We start from the raw sequence: 18,808 nt of genomic DNA, 5'->3' as shown, positions 1-18,808 counted from the left end.
TTGAATAGCTTGACTTTTAAAGATGTTTTTTAAAAAGGGAGAAAAAAGCTTTGTAGAATATTTAATATTAAAAATGAATAAAACAAAATGGGAAGATCTCTTATTACTATGAGTGAAACTAATTCAATCAGGTGGCACTGATAATGAATTTTGTTCACTGTACTCTGTTTTGAATTCTCTACTTTTCAAAAATATATTTATACTTGTCCGTTCCTATTTGTTAACTATTTCTCAGTGGAAGACTGACAAGGTTGAACAGGCTCCTTTAAAGGCTCAGTCATTTGTCCACAGGCCGGTGAAATTAGTAAACAATTTGTGGAAGAAGGAGACATGAAGGATGTAAATTTAAATTTTAGTTGAGCTTTCATTTGAGAATGGAATAAGTTTTTTTTTTTTAAATATCAATTTAGTATTGTTGGGCTTTACCACATTAGCCACAGGGACAGATAAAGATTCAGATGAATGTCACAACTCACACCAATTCACAAACCAACATGAAATGAGACTCAAGCCATAGGATACACATGTGATACTCAGAAATGACCAGACTTCTATCTTTGTAAACTAAAGCCACAGTCATCATTATATCCTGCCTCTATAGTGGGGCTAACATCTGGATTTTTCTGACAGGCACCCAAGTCACATATTCTTTTTACATATTTTATTGAACTACCCTTAGTTGGTAATGACTTTCTGTCACTCTTGACCTGGGGCAGATTTGAACCAGTGACCAAGAGGTTAAAGGCTCTGCATCTCATTGCTAATCCCCTGAGATACCTTGTTCCCTCTACAGTGAGTGATTCTTTTGTGCCTGGGTTAAGTCAGAAGAAAATACACGCACGCACATGCACACACACACACACACACACACACACACACACACACACACACACACACACACACCTCAATAGTAGAAAAGTAGATCAGCAATATATCTTTTGAACAGAACTTAAGATAGACGTGGAGAACTTTAAACATATTTTTTTAAATATACCTTTTTCATAAAATCAAGTAGAATGGTGTCAGCCAGTACAGAACATTTTCAGTCTTCATTAGTATAGAATATAAACTTCATTATTGGGCTAAAAAGCATAGTTAGTAAGCAATCATGATTAACAAAAATGTACCATGCCAGAAACTGTATATATGTACATATAATTGTATGTATCTTTTGCATATGTTTTAAGATAATTCTGTCATAAAAATTAGTTTCAGAAGCGTGGTAGCTAAATAACTGGAAGGGATAATATATAAGTAAAATAACCAAATAAATATTAGCTATTATATAAATATTTATAATCTATATTATATATGTAAATAAATAATGAACCAAATAAAATAACCAAAATAAGTTTGGATAGTTATCACAGGGTTACAGAAGATTGAAATAACAGGTCATGTTTGTAAGAGATTAAATATGACTATCATTTAGGCGCAGGCAATGCTAGCAAACAGCTGTGTGTAATGGAGACACTGCACCTAAAGCAATAACGAAAAATGTAACGCTTAGCTGTTGCTCAAAGATCATATCAAACACTGGGTGCCAATCAACAACATCCTGTACCCTTTCAACATAATAACATAAGGCTCCTGTAAGTCCATGTGCAGTGGCTACTGAAATCACTTATATACACATAATACTAAACCATTTTTAACATGAATTATGTAATGACTTCTCTGTGTTTGATTTTCATGGAATGAATTTTACCTGGAAGAAAATATTTCCTTTGCTCACCCACTCATCCCCATCTTTAAAAGCAGGCACTGTACAATCTCTCTCCTTTATTTGTATTTCCACCGTTAACTAGTGGTTCCTTGTTTATTCTATAATAACTCTTGTGTATTTTCTTAGTAATTTATATTGTGCCATTATAATTTACATCTGTTTTGTATATTAAGAACACCTAACCTTAGTCACCTATTTTCATTGCTGGTAATGAATATTGTGCTTGTTTTTCAACATTGCATTTAAAAGACAATATATTTGAAATATTCCTTCCCCTCAAATGAGGCTGTTTTAGGTAGGACTTACATTAGATTCCCAGCACCAATATCTAGGCTTACAACCGTCAGTAATGTCAGGCTCAAGAGATCTGATGCTCTACTCTGGTCCTAAAGGATACCAGGTATCCATAGATGCACAGACATATATGGAGGGGAAACTACCATACACAGAAAACAAATATTTTTGTTAATTAAAAAGAAGACACCACCCAGCAGGATTTCCAAGAAGATACTGAGACACACAGCCAAACTCTGGGGTGGAGCACAGGGAGTCTTATGGAAGAGTTGGGGAATAGAGAGACCTGGAGGGGTCAGGAGCTCCACAAGGAGACCCTGGAGTCAACAAATCATGGCGGAGGAGGTGGATGCTACAGAGACTGATGCACCAACTGAGAACCATGTATGGTAAGGACCTAGATCCTCTGTTCAGATGTGGTAGATAAGCAGCACAGTCTCCTTCTGGGTCTCATAATATGAGGAGTAGAGACTCCTTCTGACATGGACTCTGGCCCCACATGTTGATCCCTTCCCCCTTGTGGATGGCCTTGCCCGGAGACAGAAGAAGAAGACACAGGCAGTCCAGATGATACTTGATGGGCCTGAAGCCAGATGTTATGGGAGGAGGGAGCCCTCTTTCTGAGAACTAGGGGAGGGAGGGAGAGGGTATGAGGGAGAGGACTACACTCACACTTGGGACGTATAGTGAACAAATAAAAAATAAAACATAAAAGAAAATATTTTTCCCTTAGTATTTGTAAAAGGACACTCTGGATGTATTCAATATACATCATTAACGAACTATAATTAAAGTGATTATTTTTGTCTTTAATTAATAATTGGATTTAGGTCTTTAGTATACAGATATGTCTCCATAGCCTGATTTTTTTTCTGGAATCAGGGAGGCATAGCCTGCTGATAGTCATAGAATGTCTTTTCCCAATCATTTCATTTAAGGTATTTCAAATCAGAAGAAATCTGAAACTAGATTATGCCCCACAGTTGTCTCATTTTGCCAGAGGAACACTCGGGTGCAGTACTAAGATATCCCTACATTTTAAAGATGAAATAGATGATACTGTAGGCAGAAATGCTAAGGACTATTGATAAAGAAATCAAAACTCAAGCAAGGCACCAGGTAAAAAAGATTAGTCCTGGCATTAATATTAGACACATGTGGGCTCAGCCCTTGACTTCTTTACTGATTGAGCATGAACAGGTTGAAAAATTTTTAGCCTTTGTTTTAAAAAAATCTGTAAAATAAAAATTGAGATATTTATTGTCTATGTGAAGTCATCACAGGAAAAATAGTGAGGAGATATTAGATGACTAATAAGTTGTAGTGAGTATGACAATGATTGACAAGTAAATATTCAAGTCTATGCCCTCAAAAGTATCAAGATCAAGGACCGCATCTTTCCTTAGCCTCCTAGAATAATTCTAATAAGCTGTGATCTCTGCTTAGCTATTATCTTCATTAATTGATTGACTTATTTAATGATTTTACAGCCTGATCATAGACTCTTCCCTTCTCTCCTGTCATTCCTACCCTCGCAGCTCCCTCCTCATCCCCCCTCCCACTCTCCTCAGAGAAGTGTAACCACCCACCCTGGGAGGTCAAGGGCTTCGCTAGCCTAAAGAATGTATTGTTTATAATAAAACTGTCATTATGCTCTATCATGTACTTCTCCTTAACTTATTTTAGAAGGTTAATACTTGAATTAATAAACTATTATAAGTTCTTTAAGAGACAAAAAGATGATGAGTTGATGTGGTAAAATTTTTCCCTAATACGTAACTGTTATTTATACACATAAATACACACACACACACACACGCGCGCGCGTGCGTGGATGCACACTAAACACAATCACATTTGTACATATACACTCTAATTAAATAAATAATTTGATTAAGTGTGAAAATAAAGACTATAAATAAAATTCAAACCTTAAGGATTCACCTTTAGCTACACTCAATTTTCAGGTTTGTATTATCTCTCTGGATACACTTATCATTATCCGGAATATTTAGAAACTCTTATTCAACTGGTAGAAGGAAGCTCAAGTGCATCTAGGTTCCATAGATATTAACACATTAGAAATAATTAAGATAGTGTTTTTTTCCATTTTATTGTTTTATTCATATTACATCTCGATGTTAGCCCTTCCCCTGTTTCCTCCCATTCTTCCCTCCCTCCCACTTTCCCCTTCTCCCCTCCCCTTTGTCTGTGATTGAGGGAGACCTCCTCCCCTATATATGCTCTTAGAATATCGAGTCTCTTCTTGGTAACTTGCTATCCCTCCTCTGAGTGCCGCCAGGCCTCCCCATCCAGGGGACATGGTCAGAAAAGGGGCACCAGAGTTCGTGTGAGAGTCAGATCTCACTCTCCACTCAACAGTGGAGAATATCCTGTTCGTCGGCTAGGTCTTGGTAGGGGTTCGAAGTTTAATGCCTATATTCTCCTTGGCTGGTGCCTTAGTTTGAGGAGGACCCCAGGACCCAGATCTGCCTGTCATAAAGTTCTTCTTGTAGGTTTCCAGTACCCTGTGGGTCCTACTATTTCCTTATTCTTCCATGTTACTCTCGCCTAAAGTCTCAATAGGATGTCCTCTCCTTTGACCCACTTTCTTGGTAAGTAAAGTTTTTCATGGGACGTATCCCTTGGACTAGTGTTTTGATATAAGTGAGTATATACTATTTATCTCTTTTTGCTTCTAGATGAACTCACTCATTATAATAATTTCTAGATCAATCCATTTGTCCACAAATTTCGGGAATTCCTTGTTTTTAATAGCTGAGTAGTATTCCATCGTGTAAATGTACCACAGTTTCTTAGTCCATTCTTCTACTGAGGGGCACTTAGGCTGTTTCCATGTTCTGGCTATTAAGTATAAAGCAGCTATGAACATGGTTGAGCATATGTCCCTGTTGTGTGGTAGGGCATTTTCTGCGTATATTCCAAGGAGTGGGATAGCTGGGTCTTGAGGAAGCCCTATTCCCATTTTTCTGAGAAAGCGCCAGGTAGCTTTCCAAAGTGATATATCTCCTATCATTTAATGTTTATGTTATCATTTTTGTGACTCAGTGGCAATCATCTCTAATAACCCACACCAATAACATAAACAACAAAGAACTGTAGAGCAAACACAGCAGTAAGTGAGTTCCAGATATTCTTTTACCTAATCTTTTCCATACTGCAATAGCATAGCAAAATACTAATTAATTAACTAATTAATTAATTATAATTATATACCCCTGCAAATATCGTGCCTGAGGAATGTGTATGGCGTAACTTGCTGAAGGTTGGTTTCTAAGTATTAGAAATGGGTTTTAAATCTTCTCTTCAATTCAGAGCCTACACATATAAACCACTATAGTCTACCTCTCCTTTGCTCATTTTGATGTCAAGTGTTGGCCCCACAGCTGGCTCTCAATAAGTAGTAATTGAGGAAATTAACTAATGAAACATAAATGAAGCACTCTTTGGAAAATTATGAGGATAATGAAATCCTGACAAGAATATCTTTAAATAGCAGCATTTATCTAAAATATATGGCAAAGAAATTATATATGCATAACTACAGTCAATGTATGCATTCATTCATGAGACAATGTATGTACGAAATCATTTAAAAGTGATGGCTCAGCGTTTAAAAGCACTGACTATTCTTCCAAAGGACTCAGGTTCAACTCTGAGCACCCACATTGCAGCTCAGAATTGTCTATAGCTCTGAGAACTGACACCCTCTCACAGACATACATGAAGGCAAAACGCCAATGCACATAAAATAAAAAAATAAATAATTTAAAATTCTATTCTATAGTGTAACTGAGACATAGAACAAGTAAGGTTTTAAAGATTAATTTGTTTGGTGGTGGTGGTGGTGGTGGTAGTGGTGGTGTGTGTGAGGGTGTGCATGAGAGAGAGAGAGAGAGAGAGAGAGAGAGAGAGAGAGAGAGAGAGAGAGAGAGAGAGAGAGAGAGAGAGACTCCCATCCTCAGGAAGAGCACAACTGAGCTATCTCTCCAGCCCATCAGAGGTTTCTCTTAATGAATACAGTGATTAAAAAAAAAAACGCTATTTATTCATAATCGCAATGAGTTCATTATATAACACAATTGTTAGATTTATGTTTTCTTTAAATTTATTTTTAAAAATTATATGCATTTATGTGTCTGTCTGAAGATATGTGCATGTGAGGGAAGGTGCCCACAGAGGCCAGGGGTGTCCCATCTTATGGAGCTGGATTACAGGTTGTTATCAACTTCTTTTTTGGGGTGTTGGGAACTGAACTTTGGTCCTCGGCAAAGGCAGTGCATGCTTTTAAATGCAGAGGCATATCACATATTTTATTTTTAAGAAATAAATACTGTCACTTTGTATAATTTTCCTATTCAATAAATGGATGCACTTTTTTTTCTTTCAATGAATTCAAAGAGACAAGCAAGGCCAGCACTTTGCATACAAAATGACCAATATGTGGGTGTTAATCATAAGTGTTGTTTTGTGGACCCCTTGAAAAAACTTAGATGTAAAGGTACAGGAGAGTCCACGAAGCAGAGCCCAGCTACAGAAGAAATCTTGGTTTGCCGTCCAAAATTTGTATTCAGTATCATGTATCAAAGAGACTGAGCTTTATCTTGAGTGCAACAAGGAGACACTGAAAGGATTTTAGTGAGGGAATTAGAATCAATCTCAAATCCCAGAAGGATGAGTGAGTGCAATGTGGTGTCACTGGCTTTGGGGGTGAGTACACTTTCAACAAAGATGATTGAGACTGGAAGTACATTATAACTGAGTGGAAAGAGAACCCTCATATGTTGTCTATTTGCTCCTGAAGGCCATGTATTGCTTCCCACTTTGTAGCTAAGACTCTGTAGGAAATGTCCAAGTGTTGGTTCTACTTAACAGTAGACTACATCAAACTTCCATCTCAATTCCATTTTAAAATTTAACTCAATACCTAGTTTGATACGTTAAATCGTTGAGATGAATCCAAAACTTTTACTAAGCCTTACATCCTGTCACTCCTAGAAACACATATTTTAAAAAGATTCATATGTTTCTCTTTATTATAGTAAAAGTTTGTTTTTCATATGAGTAAGTGGAAGTTATTTTTATTGAATATTTTTTACTTATACACTTATATTATTACACATATATATAATAAACTACTTACAGAAAGAAGAACCATGAAACAACCAGGAATTATATAAATGTTACATTTTTAGTGTTTTGGCTATTTGTATTTGGCAGCTTTGAAGAACATAATAAAGTATCCAGAGTAAAGTTTTTTTTTAATGTGATCGGAATGTGTATATAAAACTGACTAGTAAATGTTAGGAAGGAAAGAAGAAAGCAAATATCCCCAAACCACTAGATATACTCTAGTATTCTATAGCATGGTGAAGGTAAAAGAATTAATAATATTAAATTATTCAATGAAAAGCTACTCTTGCAGCTTTTGATCAGGTGAAAGAAGCATTAATGATCAATATTTTATCAGCATATATGTACATTTGTGGAAGCATTGTATTGTAACTAGTAAATATTTATAACCATTATGTTAATAAAATATTTTAAATTGTTTAAAGGGATAGTCATATAATTATGAGACTCTGTTAAAAGATTTATTCATAATGCTTTAAAAAAACTTCCAAAATATTATAGAGAAAACAATTTTACAATGGTAATATGAAGTGTTACAAAGCTGCATTCATAAAATGTATTTATGGCACGCCAAAATAAAAATATTTAGTTTTCTATGATAAGAGAAGGCTTCACTTTCTCTTAAACACCCATGATCTTCAGATTTGTTTCAGGACTTCTCTCTCTTGTGGCTATCAAGAATTTGGGGAGATATTTCTCTGTATATTTCACTCACATACATTTTTGCACCCTCTGATGTATAGTGTACATATAGTTGAAATATTTAAAACAATAACAAAATAGACAAGGCAGTGCCTATTGTCTGCTGGTCTATTAAGTTTTTCAAGTCTCCTCCACATTCTCACAACTACTATTCCTCAAGCTTGAATTCACACATTCAAGCAGACTCATTTAAAATTCCAAAAGACCCTTCTCCTTTATCCTTGCATCTTACTGGTATTCATTCAAGGAACGGACATACTACTCAGTAAAATATCTACTTGAACAAAACTCACAGCTTCCCACAACAGGTATGCCATGTAAGGCATCTCCTAGTGAACTTCATATGCCAATGTGACAGAGTTAAGAGTTATCTCTAGGGTCTCACTTAGAGCCTTGATCAGACTGGCCTGTGGGCATGACTGTGGGAAATTCCTTGAATTCTATGGATGTAGGAAGGCACAATCTCTAGGCAAATGGGTCTGGGTCTGGGCTGTATAAACGAGCTGTATAAGCAGGAGCCAAAGAGGGTAACATTCATTCATGGTTTCTGCTTAAGTTCTTTCCCTGACTTCCTTATGGTGCCTTGTGACCTGGAAGTTTAACATTAAATGAATTTTTTCTTCTACATGTTGTTTTTGGTCAGAATGTCTTATCTCAGCAACATAAAATAATCCACGACATAAAATGGTACCTTGAGTGGAATTGCTGCTGTGATAGACTTGGTAGACTTGTATAAGCATCAGGAAATTAGAACTGAAAAAGCCAAGTGTTTAGAGGTTAAAAAAGTTGTTCTTTGATGCAGGAGCTATTAGTTGAAGACCAGATAGCTTAGTCTTACAATTAAGCTTAGCTGTTTAGGGGTTAAGATGGTTTTGCATATAGATAGATATTTTACGTAGACAATGATGAAATATGATAGATATTGATTTACATTCAGAATTTTAGATTCACCAAGATAGGAAAGATGTTTTCTTCAATGCTGCCAAATACAAATAGCCAAAACATATGAGTGTAACATATATATAATTCCTGGTTGTCTTGCGGTTCCTCTTGCTGTTATATTTTATTGAATATGTTCGTAATAATATAAATGTACATGTAAAAATAAAAATAATATTTAATAAAAAACAACAGGTTGTTCTTGAAAACTTGAAAAATTAAACTATTGAGAGAGGTTTTTAAAATAGAGTCATAGATTATGAAGTTTGGGGGTTAATAAAGACTCTATTAGGAATGTTCTTGTGGTGTTTTGTATTAATAATAAGTGTGAGCTGATTAGCTAAGGCTAAAGAATAGACTCCGATTTACAAATCAGGATCACTCAACTGAAACCTTCTGAGTTTCATGAATGCAATGGATGATGGTTATCTGGGATTTTAAAAATCAGACAAATCTTAGGGGAGTATTTCTTAAGGGTTAGCACACAAATTGAGGATTTGGGGACTAGGGGGGTATTTCCAACTGGCTGCTGAACTTGGTGATGTGTAAGAGTCTCCTTGTGGTACTTATATTCAAGCCAAGGGACATGCAAAATGGAGAGCTGCTAAGGCCTAGTATCATGAAGTGGCTCCCACTCCCTGAAGAGAAGCTGTTGATGCAGGCGCTGCCTCAGAGGCAGTGGAGAACCCAGGATACTGTAAATACCAGGACTGTGGGATGACCCCCAAGGACAGTGAGTAATAAGAATGAAGTGGAACCATCCTAATCCTATGAGGCAAGCTTTGTGTGCTACAGATTGGACAATCATAGAAGTGGGCTGCCCAAGCCCACTGGAGCCCAGAAGATCATGAGTGAGCCCCAGATGTCAGACATTGGTCTAGAGTCCGTGAATTTGCACTGCTGGATTTAGGCCTTGTTTGAGTCCCCTGACTTCCTTCAGTGATGGATTTTGACCTTGAAGTTTAAGTTGAACTGAATTTGTTCCTCCCCAGTTGACCTTTTTCAGAGTTTTAGAATGTATTATCACGGACTCAGCTTAAATAGCATTTAAGTATGGCTGTGTAGCATACTGCCATTTTATGAAGAGAAAAATGAATGTGCTCTCAAATATTAAGGTATGTCTTTTAATGGTGTTTTCTGAAAAACATCTTCTTAAATGATAGCTTTTCTTAATTTTAATAAAATGTCATATCAATGTCTGCATTATCAAATATAATTCTATTTGTTTGTTTTAATGCTTTCACTAAGAATCTCCAAGCCTATGTTGAGGTCAAATTCAATATTAAAATTTCATTAGTCTAAATAATTTAATATCTAAAAGCCAATAACTGGACCCTTGGGAAGTGGTTGGACAGGGGAACAAAAGGTGTCAAGGGTTAGAGGTGGGTCAGATTTGAGGAGGCACATTGGGTTTAATGGCAATGGATTTGAGCTGGAGGTTGGAAATCCCCATGAATCATATAAATCCTGAATTGGATAAACAGATTAGCAACATATGTGAATATGTGAATATATCCAACCTACAATTGGATAATAGAGTGAATTAGTGGGCATTAAGACCAGGTAGTTATACAGAGGGAACTGGGGTGAGAAAATTACAGGTAACCTAAAAATAACAATAGAATGAAAAAACAATAAGTACAGGATGACAAAGGAGAGAAATTCAAACAAGAGACTATCCATGCAATAAGATCTGTCTTCAGCAGCTGTAACTGTTGAGTTTCTTCTTGAAAATTTTAAGAAAACGGACACTTAAAGCAAAGAAAGAACATGAGACTTGCATGCACCATGCTGTTGTCTTTACAGAGACAGAAACTGACCACTCACATATTGTTGTTTCTGAGACCCAGGCTTCTTCTCCTTGTTAAAATTGTCTTCTACTTTCCCTTTGCCTGGAAACTTGAGGTACCATAAATGGCCCAGATTACAGAGTAAGGTTTGAGGAGAATTTCAAGTGTGAATACCTCGGGTGAAGAAAGCAAGATATAGCACCTCCTGATTTCCAACTGGGTGCCATAAAACCAGCTGCCCTACCATCAACCCTAGTATAAATTTATTACACTGACATTATCAGACTTCATTTCTTTTTTGACCTAGTCCCTCCCACCCCCAGCCCATGAGTATGCAGAGGAAGTATCCTCCAACAACCCTGTCCTGGCTAATTATACACAACCACACAAACCTTGCCCAGGTCCTGGCCACCTCCCTAGGGACATGTATAACTGCCTTTTCTCCCAGTGAAGGAACCAGTTCTCTGAAGCTGTGTTCTTTGCCTGCACCCTCCCACCCCAGCTAAGCTCTCCTTCCTGTAGTTCAGCTCAGCAAGCAGTGATCCTGGCTATCCCTGGTAGGAGAGGTGGACATGGAGTGACAGAAGCTGCCTTTTAATTCATGACTAAACTGTAGACAGCTTTTAAATGTAAGATTTGTCTATGGTAACTGATCCCTGAATCATAACCTTCTTCTCACTACAGAATCCATAGTAAGCTTGACTCATTTTGTACTCCTAAATTTCAGGAGCGCCATGCTATGGTCTAGATTCAACGTCTTAAGGTCTACTACTTACAGATGCCCAGGGTGAGAAGGGATAATATAGATGACTGAAGTATGAAAACCCCAATACACTGAGTATTGAAATATACAAGCAAACATGTCAGGCCTAATGAGGCTTGGCTGAAATGTGTAAATTGTAAAAAGAAAAATCCAACTATATGGTCATGGCAAAGATGATAACAGGCGAGGAAAACTTTTTTAAAAAGTGCATTCATAAGGAAAACCAAACTAAAAGACGAAAATCAAGGGGCCTATGACAACTATCCATGTTACTGAACAAAGGAGAAACTGAACGGGTTTTATGTATGTATGTATGCATGTATGCATATATGTATATACATGTTTGTGAGTTTATGTAACAGTTAATTTTTTAAAAGGCCATAAATTTGAAAAGGAGGAAGTTAGGATACATAGGCGGGCTTGGAGGAAAGAAGGAAGGGAGGAAATGATGCAATCATATCATAATATCAAAATAAAAGAAATAATAAAATATTTTAAAAAATGATTAAAAACTGTGCTAATAAGACAAAGTCACGAAGGAATACTCTATATAAATGAGGGAATCTAATCACATTGTGCAGTAAAGATAAAATAGAGCATTTAGTAAAAGTACAAAATTAAGATCTAGTAATTTTAACCTTTTCTGCTGCAGGACCATAGAGTCACTGTACCAGACCTTGTTCAACTCTCCTTTTCACCATTTTTACATTTTGCATCTTATCATAAAACCATTTAATTTTATCAACTTACCAACTGGATTGATGCCTTTCAATAATTTTCTTTCTGCTTGCTTATGCACAGCAAATTTGGAAACGGATAGGACTTCATCTGGTCCATATGGGTAGACCAAATAGCTTTCAAGACTGCCTAGGTTCATTATGAATCAGATTCTATCATTGTGGGTATCAGCAACTGTGATACATGTAGTCTCCTTTATTTAAGCTATTGCAGACACTTTGCAACAAGCTTTCACCTTCATAGCACTCCACTAATAGAAATACATAATGCATTTTCAATCAGCTGAATGATTTTACTACACAGTCTGCATGTTAAAAGTTGTATCCAAGTAAAAAATATATGTATGTACATATTTTATATGTACATATACAACTTATAAAAATGCTCACACTGGTTTAGGGAGATGGCTCATTAGGTAATAGTACTTACTATGCAAGCATAGGGACTTGAGCTCAAACCCTAGAAATTCCTTACAAAATAGCTGGCATGGTTCCACGCACCTATAACCCCAGCACTGGTAGGAAGTCAGGAGGATCAATGGGAATTGCTGGCTGTCAGCCCAGCTCCTGGTGTATTGAGGGACCCAGTGCAAAGGCAGTGAGTCAGAAAGTGATGGAGCGGGACTCCTAGTGTTCTTTTACTGACATATTGACATGTGCACTCACACAGGCACATGCACAAGCAACACACACACACACACACACACACACACACACACACACACACACACACACACACACACGCACACACACACACACATACCAAAACTCCCAAAATGTATACAGATTAATATCAAAACTCAAAAAGTACTTATGAGAAAACATGTGACATTGATGACAAATGCTGACCTGTATGTACTTGTGAATGTACCAAGAAGCTTGTTTTCCATCATTCACAGATTCCACTGTGGTGTTAGCCACACCCACAACATCACCACCTGCAAATACCCATGGCTCACTGGTTTGCATGGTTTCTGGATTCACTTCTGGGAGACCCCATCTGTTAAACCTGATGGGATTCAAGGCTTCTTTCACTGAAAAAAAAGGGAAAGACAATAGACAATGATAGATTATGGCATCATTTAACAGTGAAAGTATTAATTATTGTTCTATGATACAACTGGAAAATGCTGTTAATGAAAATACCAGAGTCAACACATTCAAGTAGATTATTTAAACTATAAAAATATATTTCACATGAAGAAACTTAAAAAGAATTGAGCAATACTCTGTAGTAAAAGTTGAATCTATAAAGAAAGTACAGCTTTTGATATATATATATATATATATATATATATATATATATATATATATATTCTAAAATGCACTTATCCATAAATCAGTTACTATTCAAGTCAGCCTAATAGTGTTCTAGATTGCTACAGATGAAATTTGTATAGATGGTACATGGGTTAGGATCCAATTCAAGTCTCTTTTATTCACAGCAAGACACTTTGAAAAGCAAAATGAGAAAATCTTCCTTATTTTAACAAAATTATTTACCACTATTGTTAATGAATTTGACTCAGCTATACAGTTGCATTAAACTCAAATTTTTTCTTTTGCTTCCTAAAAGCCAACAAATGCAAATATTCCTTAGTTCTTTGTGGAAATTCCCTTTAAAATGTCTATACAATTATTTGCTTTATATTTTCTCAGGTAATATGAAGATGTCCGGGGATGGTTGGGTTTCTTTAATGAAAATTAATCAATGGAAAAAATTTTTCCTGAGTTGTAGCCATAAGATTTGGAAGAGAAAGGCTGTTTGGAAGATGAAGCACACAGAGATAAAGCGTCGTTATGCTGGAACAAATGTGCTGGAGTTCACAGTCATACATTATCTACAGGTGGCATGACATGATTTTAGACAAAAGAATCATTCTTCCTCCAGTTGGGCAGAGGGATGAGAGAGAACGAAAGACCAAGAAGCTGAACTGTAAAAAGTTCCTGGAATAAAAATTTTAATCGTTGAAGGTATCAACTACATAGTAAAGTAAACAAATGTAGGCAAAATGCCAGCCAGACACACAAACCTCATTATCCTCCCCCAAGACACATAAAAACAAGATACCATAAACATAAATCTTGTCAAAATGCATAAAGTAAGGGACCATGGGTACCCAATCTCACCTAGTGAATCTATAATACAACTCCTATTCCTAAGGTGGAGGGGGCAGAAAGATTATATGAACCAGAGGACCAGGACAAGATGTCTTCTGGAGAGGACAGAGAGACTAGAGCCATGAATTTTCAACAATATTGTGTTCTAACTAAGTTCTCAAAAAATTACAGCACCAATCAACAAGCCAGTGTAGATAGGAAAATCTGAGAAGGCTACAGGACTCAATGAAGAGCTACAGGCAGTCCTGTAAGTAGGGAAGATCAATCAGTTCTCTTGAGGAGACAAGCTCTCTGATACAGTTCCCAACCCTAAGTGGGCATCCCTAATCACATCCATATTGAAGTACCACTAAGTGGTTAATGGATTCAATAGGCTATGTGAGTAAGTGAGTGAGTGAGTGACGGAGTGTGTGTGTGTGTGTGTGTGTGTGTGTGTGTGTGTGTGTGTATGTCTGCACGTGCAGATGTGTAACGTGTGTGTGAGAATAATGGAATAAAACATCAAAACAAAGTTGCTAGGCCAAGAGGTGAGGAGTATAAATGATGTACAAACATTGTACTTATGTACAAAAATCTAAAAATATATAAATTAAAAATAAGCCTGGTTTTATATGTGTTGTGTTCCCTGTAAAGTAGAAATAGACAGCTATTCTTAGCCTAGTATTATTGAGCTCTTCCTACAGGCCCATATGGCCCAGAAAACAGAAATATGTTTACGTGGTCTGTATGTGTACTACCACGTGTGTGACTGTACTTGGACTTTAGAAAATGCTGGGATGGATTGATAGGTGTGCGAATAAAAGAGTCCGCAAGATAAAGCTAACACGGTCAGGTTTCTATTTAAAAATCTTCTGCTATTTGTATTTCTCTGCTAGCTCACCTTTCATCTAGAGTAAAATTAAATATTCATGTAATTATTTTCAATGCAGAATGGCATTTTGAGATTTTTTTTTCTCTAATGTCTTTAAAGGTCACATGGAGGGAGACCTTTCTCATTGTTCCCCATTGCATAACAGGTCATGACTACCATCTGTTGACAGTTACTTGAGTTGCAAGAACATCAATAGTGAATATGGCTCATTTCTTCAATCCAACACAATGCATCATCATTGCATAGCACATACAATATGTTTTAGAAATACAGAGCAATAATTGTAAATAATTGTATGTGAGACGTGGTATTATTTGCCTATAACTTTGATATACTCTGGCACAAATACAGATCTAAAATACAGAGAATTTAAAATGCGAAACAATTCTAGATTATTTCACTAAAAATTCATGTGACTTTTATATATTTAGTTTCATTTTTGATGGAAATGGCCTTGAAAGTAAAGTACTGATTTCGCTCTAAGAATGAGCAAACTAAAGATTACATATTAGTTATCATTTCCTATAACACCTATTAAAGACATATATTATGAAGCCATGGAAGTTTAAATTGAGGACCCTCACTTACTTGGACTCCTTTGAGGCCCTCTGCCCTCTGAGTAGAACAAAATTTGTAAAAGTTTTACTCTTTTCTCTTCTTCAAGTATTCTGAATTACTGGAGGTTGAACCCATAAAGAACTTGAGCAAACTAGGTGGTAAGAAGTCTAGCAGGAGCTACTCCGAAGCCCGTTAATTGTTTGGATTCTTAAAAGGGAGGCCCTAGGCTTTCACAAGTTTGTATCTGCTTGAACCGGAGAATTATATGCATATCTGTGGATACACGGCCCTAAACAGTCACACGTGCATTCTGTTCAGTCTAAGCTTCCCAGTATGTAAGTCACTCTGCTTTTGAAACCCTAGACCTGAATATCAACTATTATAGTCATTTAGTCACTCCTGACATCAGTCTAAACCAGTTTTTTAAAATCACTCAATTCTTTGATTTTATATTCCAAGTTAAATATGTTAAATTTTCATATTAAAATTTGTCTTCTGTCCTTTTGAGGATGGGGCACTCATGTTTAGTATGTCTCTAATTTCACTCTAGACATTTTAAGCATATCAAAAGTCAGAGTCAGCTTTGATATTATGAAATATAAACCATAACAATGATAATCTACATAAGATTGAATATATAACAACCACTGAAAAAGTAGATGATGAACAAACTATGAGTACAAACAGTAGGTCCTAAATGTTTTCTTTTTCTTTTTAATTTTTTTATTAATTTATTCTTGTTATATCTTAATGGTTATCCCATCCCTTGTATTCTCCCATTCTTCTCTCCCTCCCATTTTCCCATTATTCCCCTCCCCTATGACTGTTCCTGAGGGGGATTACCTCCCCCTGTATATGCTCATAGGGTATCAAGTATCCACTTGGTAACCTGCTGTCCTTCTTCTGAGTGCCAAGAAGCATGGGAGAATAGCAAAGTAGAAGGATCCAGAGGGTCCTAGAAACCTACAAGTAGAACATTATGATAGGCAGATTTTGGCCCAGGGGTCCCACTCAAACTAAATGTTTTCTTTCAGCAGCACCAAGCAAATACTCTCAGAATGCTGGCCAAGCCATCTTAAACAACAGCATTTCCCTGCAGGTAGAGTAGCCTCTGTTTAGGCACATAAAATATTTATATTGTATTCACAAGTTCATCGAATCTACATACAGATAAAAAATACTTTTCACAATTTCATGCGTGTGCATGTCTAGTCTCTATGTTTTTTATGCACCTATACACATATGTATGAATGCCAAAGGTCGATTGAGTGCCTCCCCTTAAAGCCTCTCCATGTTATTTATGGACCCAGGGTCTCTAACTGAACCTGAAGCTCATACATTTGATTACATTTGCTGACCAATGAGCATTAGGGATCTGCCTGACTCTATGCCACCAGAACTGCTACAGTTTCAGCAGACACTACTATCCCTAGCATTTTATTGTGTTGAAAGGATTTGAACTCAGGTCTGCAGCCCTGGGTGGTGGACACTTTACTGAACAAGTGATCTCCTTAGCCTCATCTTTCTTAAGTTCAGTGATTCTCAAACAAGAGCCATTATTTGTACTATTTTACCTTCTGTTTTTCCTGAAGCCTTAAATTACTATATCTAGATTCCAAATCAAGAATCCAATGCAGAAAATCTTTATGCATTTTCCTTGTAACTTGCCAGTGGGGAGCCCATTTTTTCAGCTGCTTGTAACAAGGAGCTGCATCACGTGAACCATCCTTCTATGGACAGCTGAAAACTTTTACTCCTCTGCCAATACAGTCAAATTGGAATTCAATGTAAAGAAACCTCAGAAGCAGATCACTACTGCCTTTACACAGCTAGGAAGGAATGAGGGCCCAAGTGGATGAAAAATGTATGTTTACATTTGCAAACCAAATAACTGCTTGCCATTTTCTATGAAGTGCTAAATGAATATTAATAAAGGCTTGTATGTTTTTCTTCCCCTCTTGAAGGGAGTAGGCATTTTTTGTTATGATCATTTACAGTTTCACACAGATTTCCAAGGAATTGTATGTTGGTGGAGATAGGCATATGCCCCAGTAGCTCCATAGTTGAACAAAAAAGGAACTTGAAAAAGAGAACTTAAATATGCTTATTTACAGTCCAGATTATTCTGCAAATGAGAGGGGAATATGCTAAATGATATGGTGCCTGGAATGTTATGCAGTCTTTAAAAGAATGGAAACATTCTTAATTCACACCAAACATTCAAGATTTATGTTAATTTTCTGCTTTAATTACTACTGTGTTCAAATGAGCTTATTTAAAAAACAAAGACACTCCAAGGTAGCTTTATAACAAGGAATGATTTTGAAATAGGAACTTTTAGTCAATTTACTGTTATGTACAAAATGACTTCTTTTTTATATATAGATGTAATTGTATTGTGGCACACAAGTTCTTCAATAAACCACAGCTTTAAATTGCAGAAATCATCTCTTAGGGAGACATCAGCAGCAGATGCTGATTGCCAAGCTCAATTAAATGGACATAGTCTTGTTGTCATATATGTAGAAGATAAATCCATAAGCATATAACAAGTGGTTTCTCATTTCTCAGTATTTATAAAAAGATGTGGAGGGTATTATAGTTGAGTACATAAATATAAGTTCTTTATAAACAAGACAACAGCAGTGCAGAAATAATAATGGAAATGATTATTAGTATTCTTTGAAGAGTTTGACATTATAAATGAATAGAAGAAAAAAGTCCTTCGGTATTCATAATGAAATATTATCCTGATTACATAGATGAATTCAGCCCTATCAGCGATGTTTAATTTGGCATCAGTGGTGACCCATTAGGATCAAAGCAAGATGAGAGAAGAAAACAAGCTAGGGCAGTCATCTCAGTAATTTAGAGAAGAAAGCAAAATCTGAGGCAGATCAAATAATTCTAAGTAGAGAGCCAGGATCTGAGAATTCTGTTTAAATAGAAGTACAGCTCGGGGGAAAGCAAGGGGATGGAACCAAAAAATACCTTCAACTGAGAACATTAGTTCGGGGCAGCAGGCTCTTGGTCCACATACATATCTCTAAGGATGCAATCACTGTGTGTTCCTCAAAGCCAATGGGGACTGAAGCGAGAAGCTGGCCTTTTCCCTCAACCACCCTAAGCAGTTCCTCCTGACTCTGCATGGTT

The 18,808-nt window shown here is 36.5% G+C and overlaps 1 protein-coding gene across 1 annotated transcript in view; it reads right to left on the bottom strand.

Moving 5' to 3' along the window:
• The window catches only part of Dpyd (dihydropyrimidine dehydrogenase), an 877,326-nt gene that overhangs the window by 454,415 nt on the left and 404,103 nt on the right, over positions 1-18,808 (bottom strand). Inside the window, 1 exon segment of the mRNA XM_051165995.1 lies at positions 12,955-13,139. Within this exon segment, the coding sequence (XP_051021952.1) occupies positions 12,955-13,139 (185 nt within the window).

This window comes from Acomys russatus, chromosome 23, assembly GCF_903995435.1.
Source record: "Acomys russatus chromosome 23, mAcoRus1.1, whole genome shotgun sequence".
NCBI lineage: Eukaryota > Metazoa > Chordata > Mammalia > Rodentia > Muridae > Acomys > Acomys russatus.
Note: the sequence above shows the minus strand (reverse complement) of the source record. Positions and strands in the feature narration are given on the sequence as shown.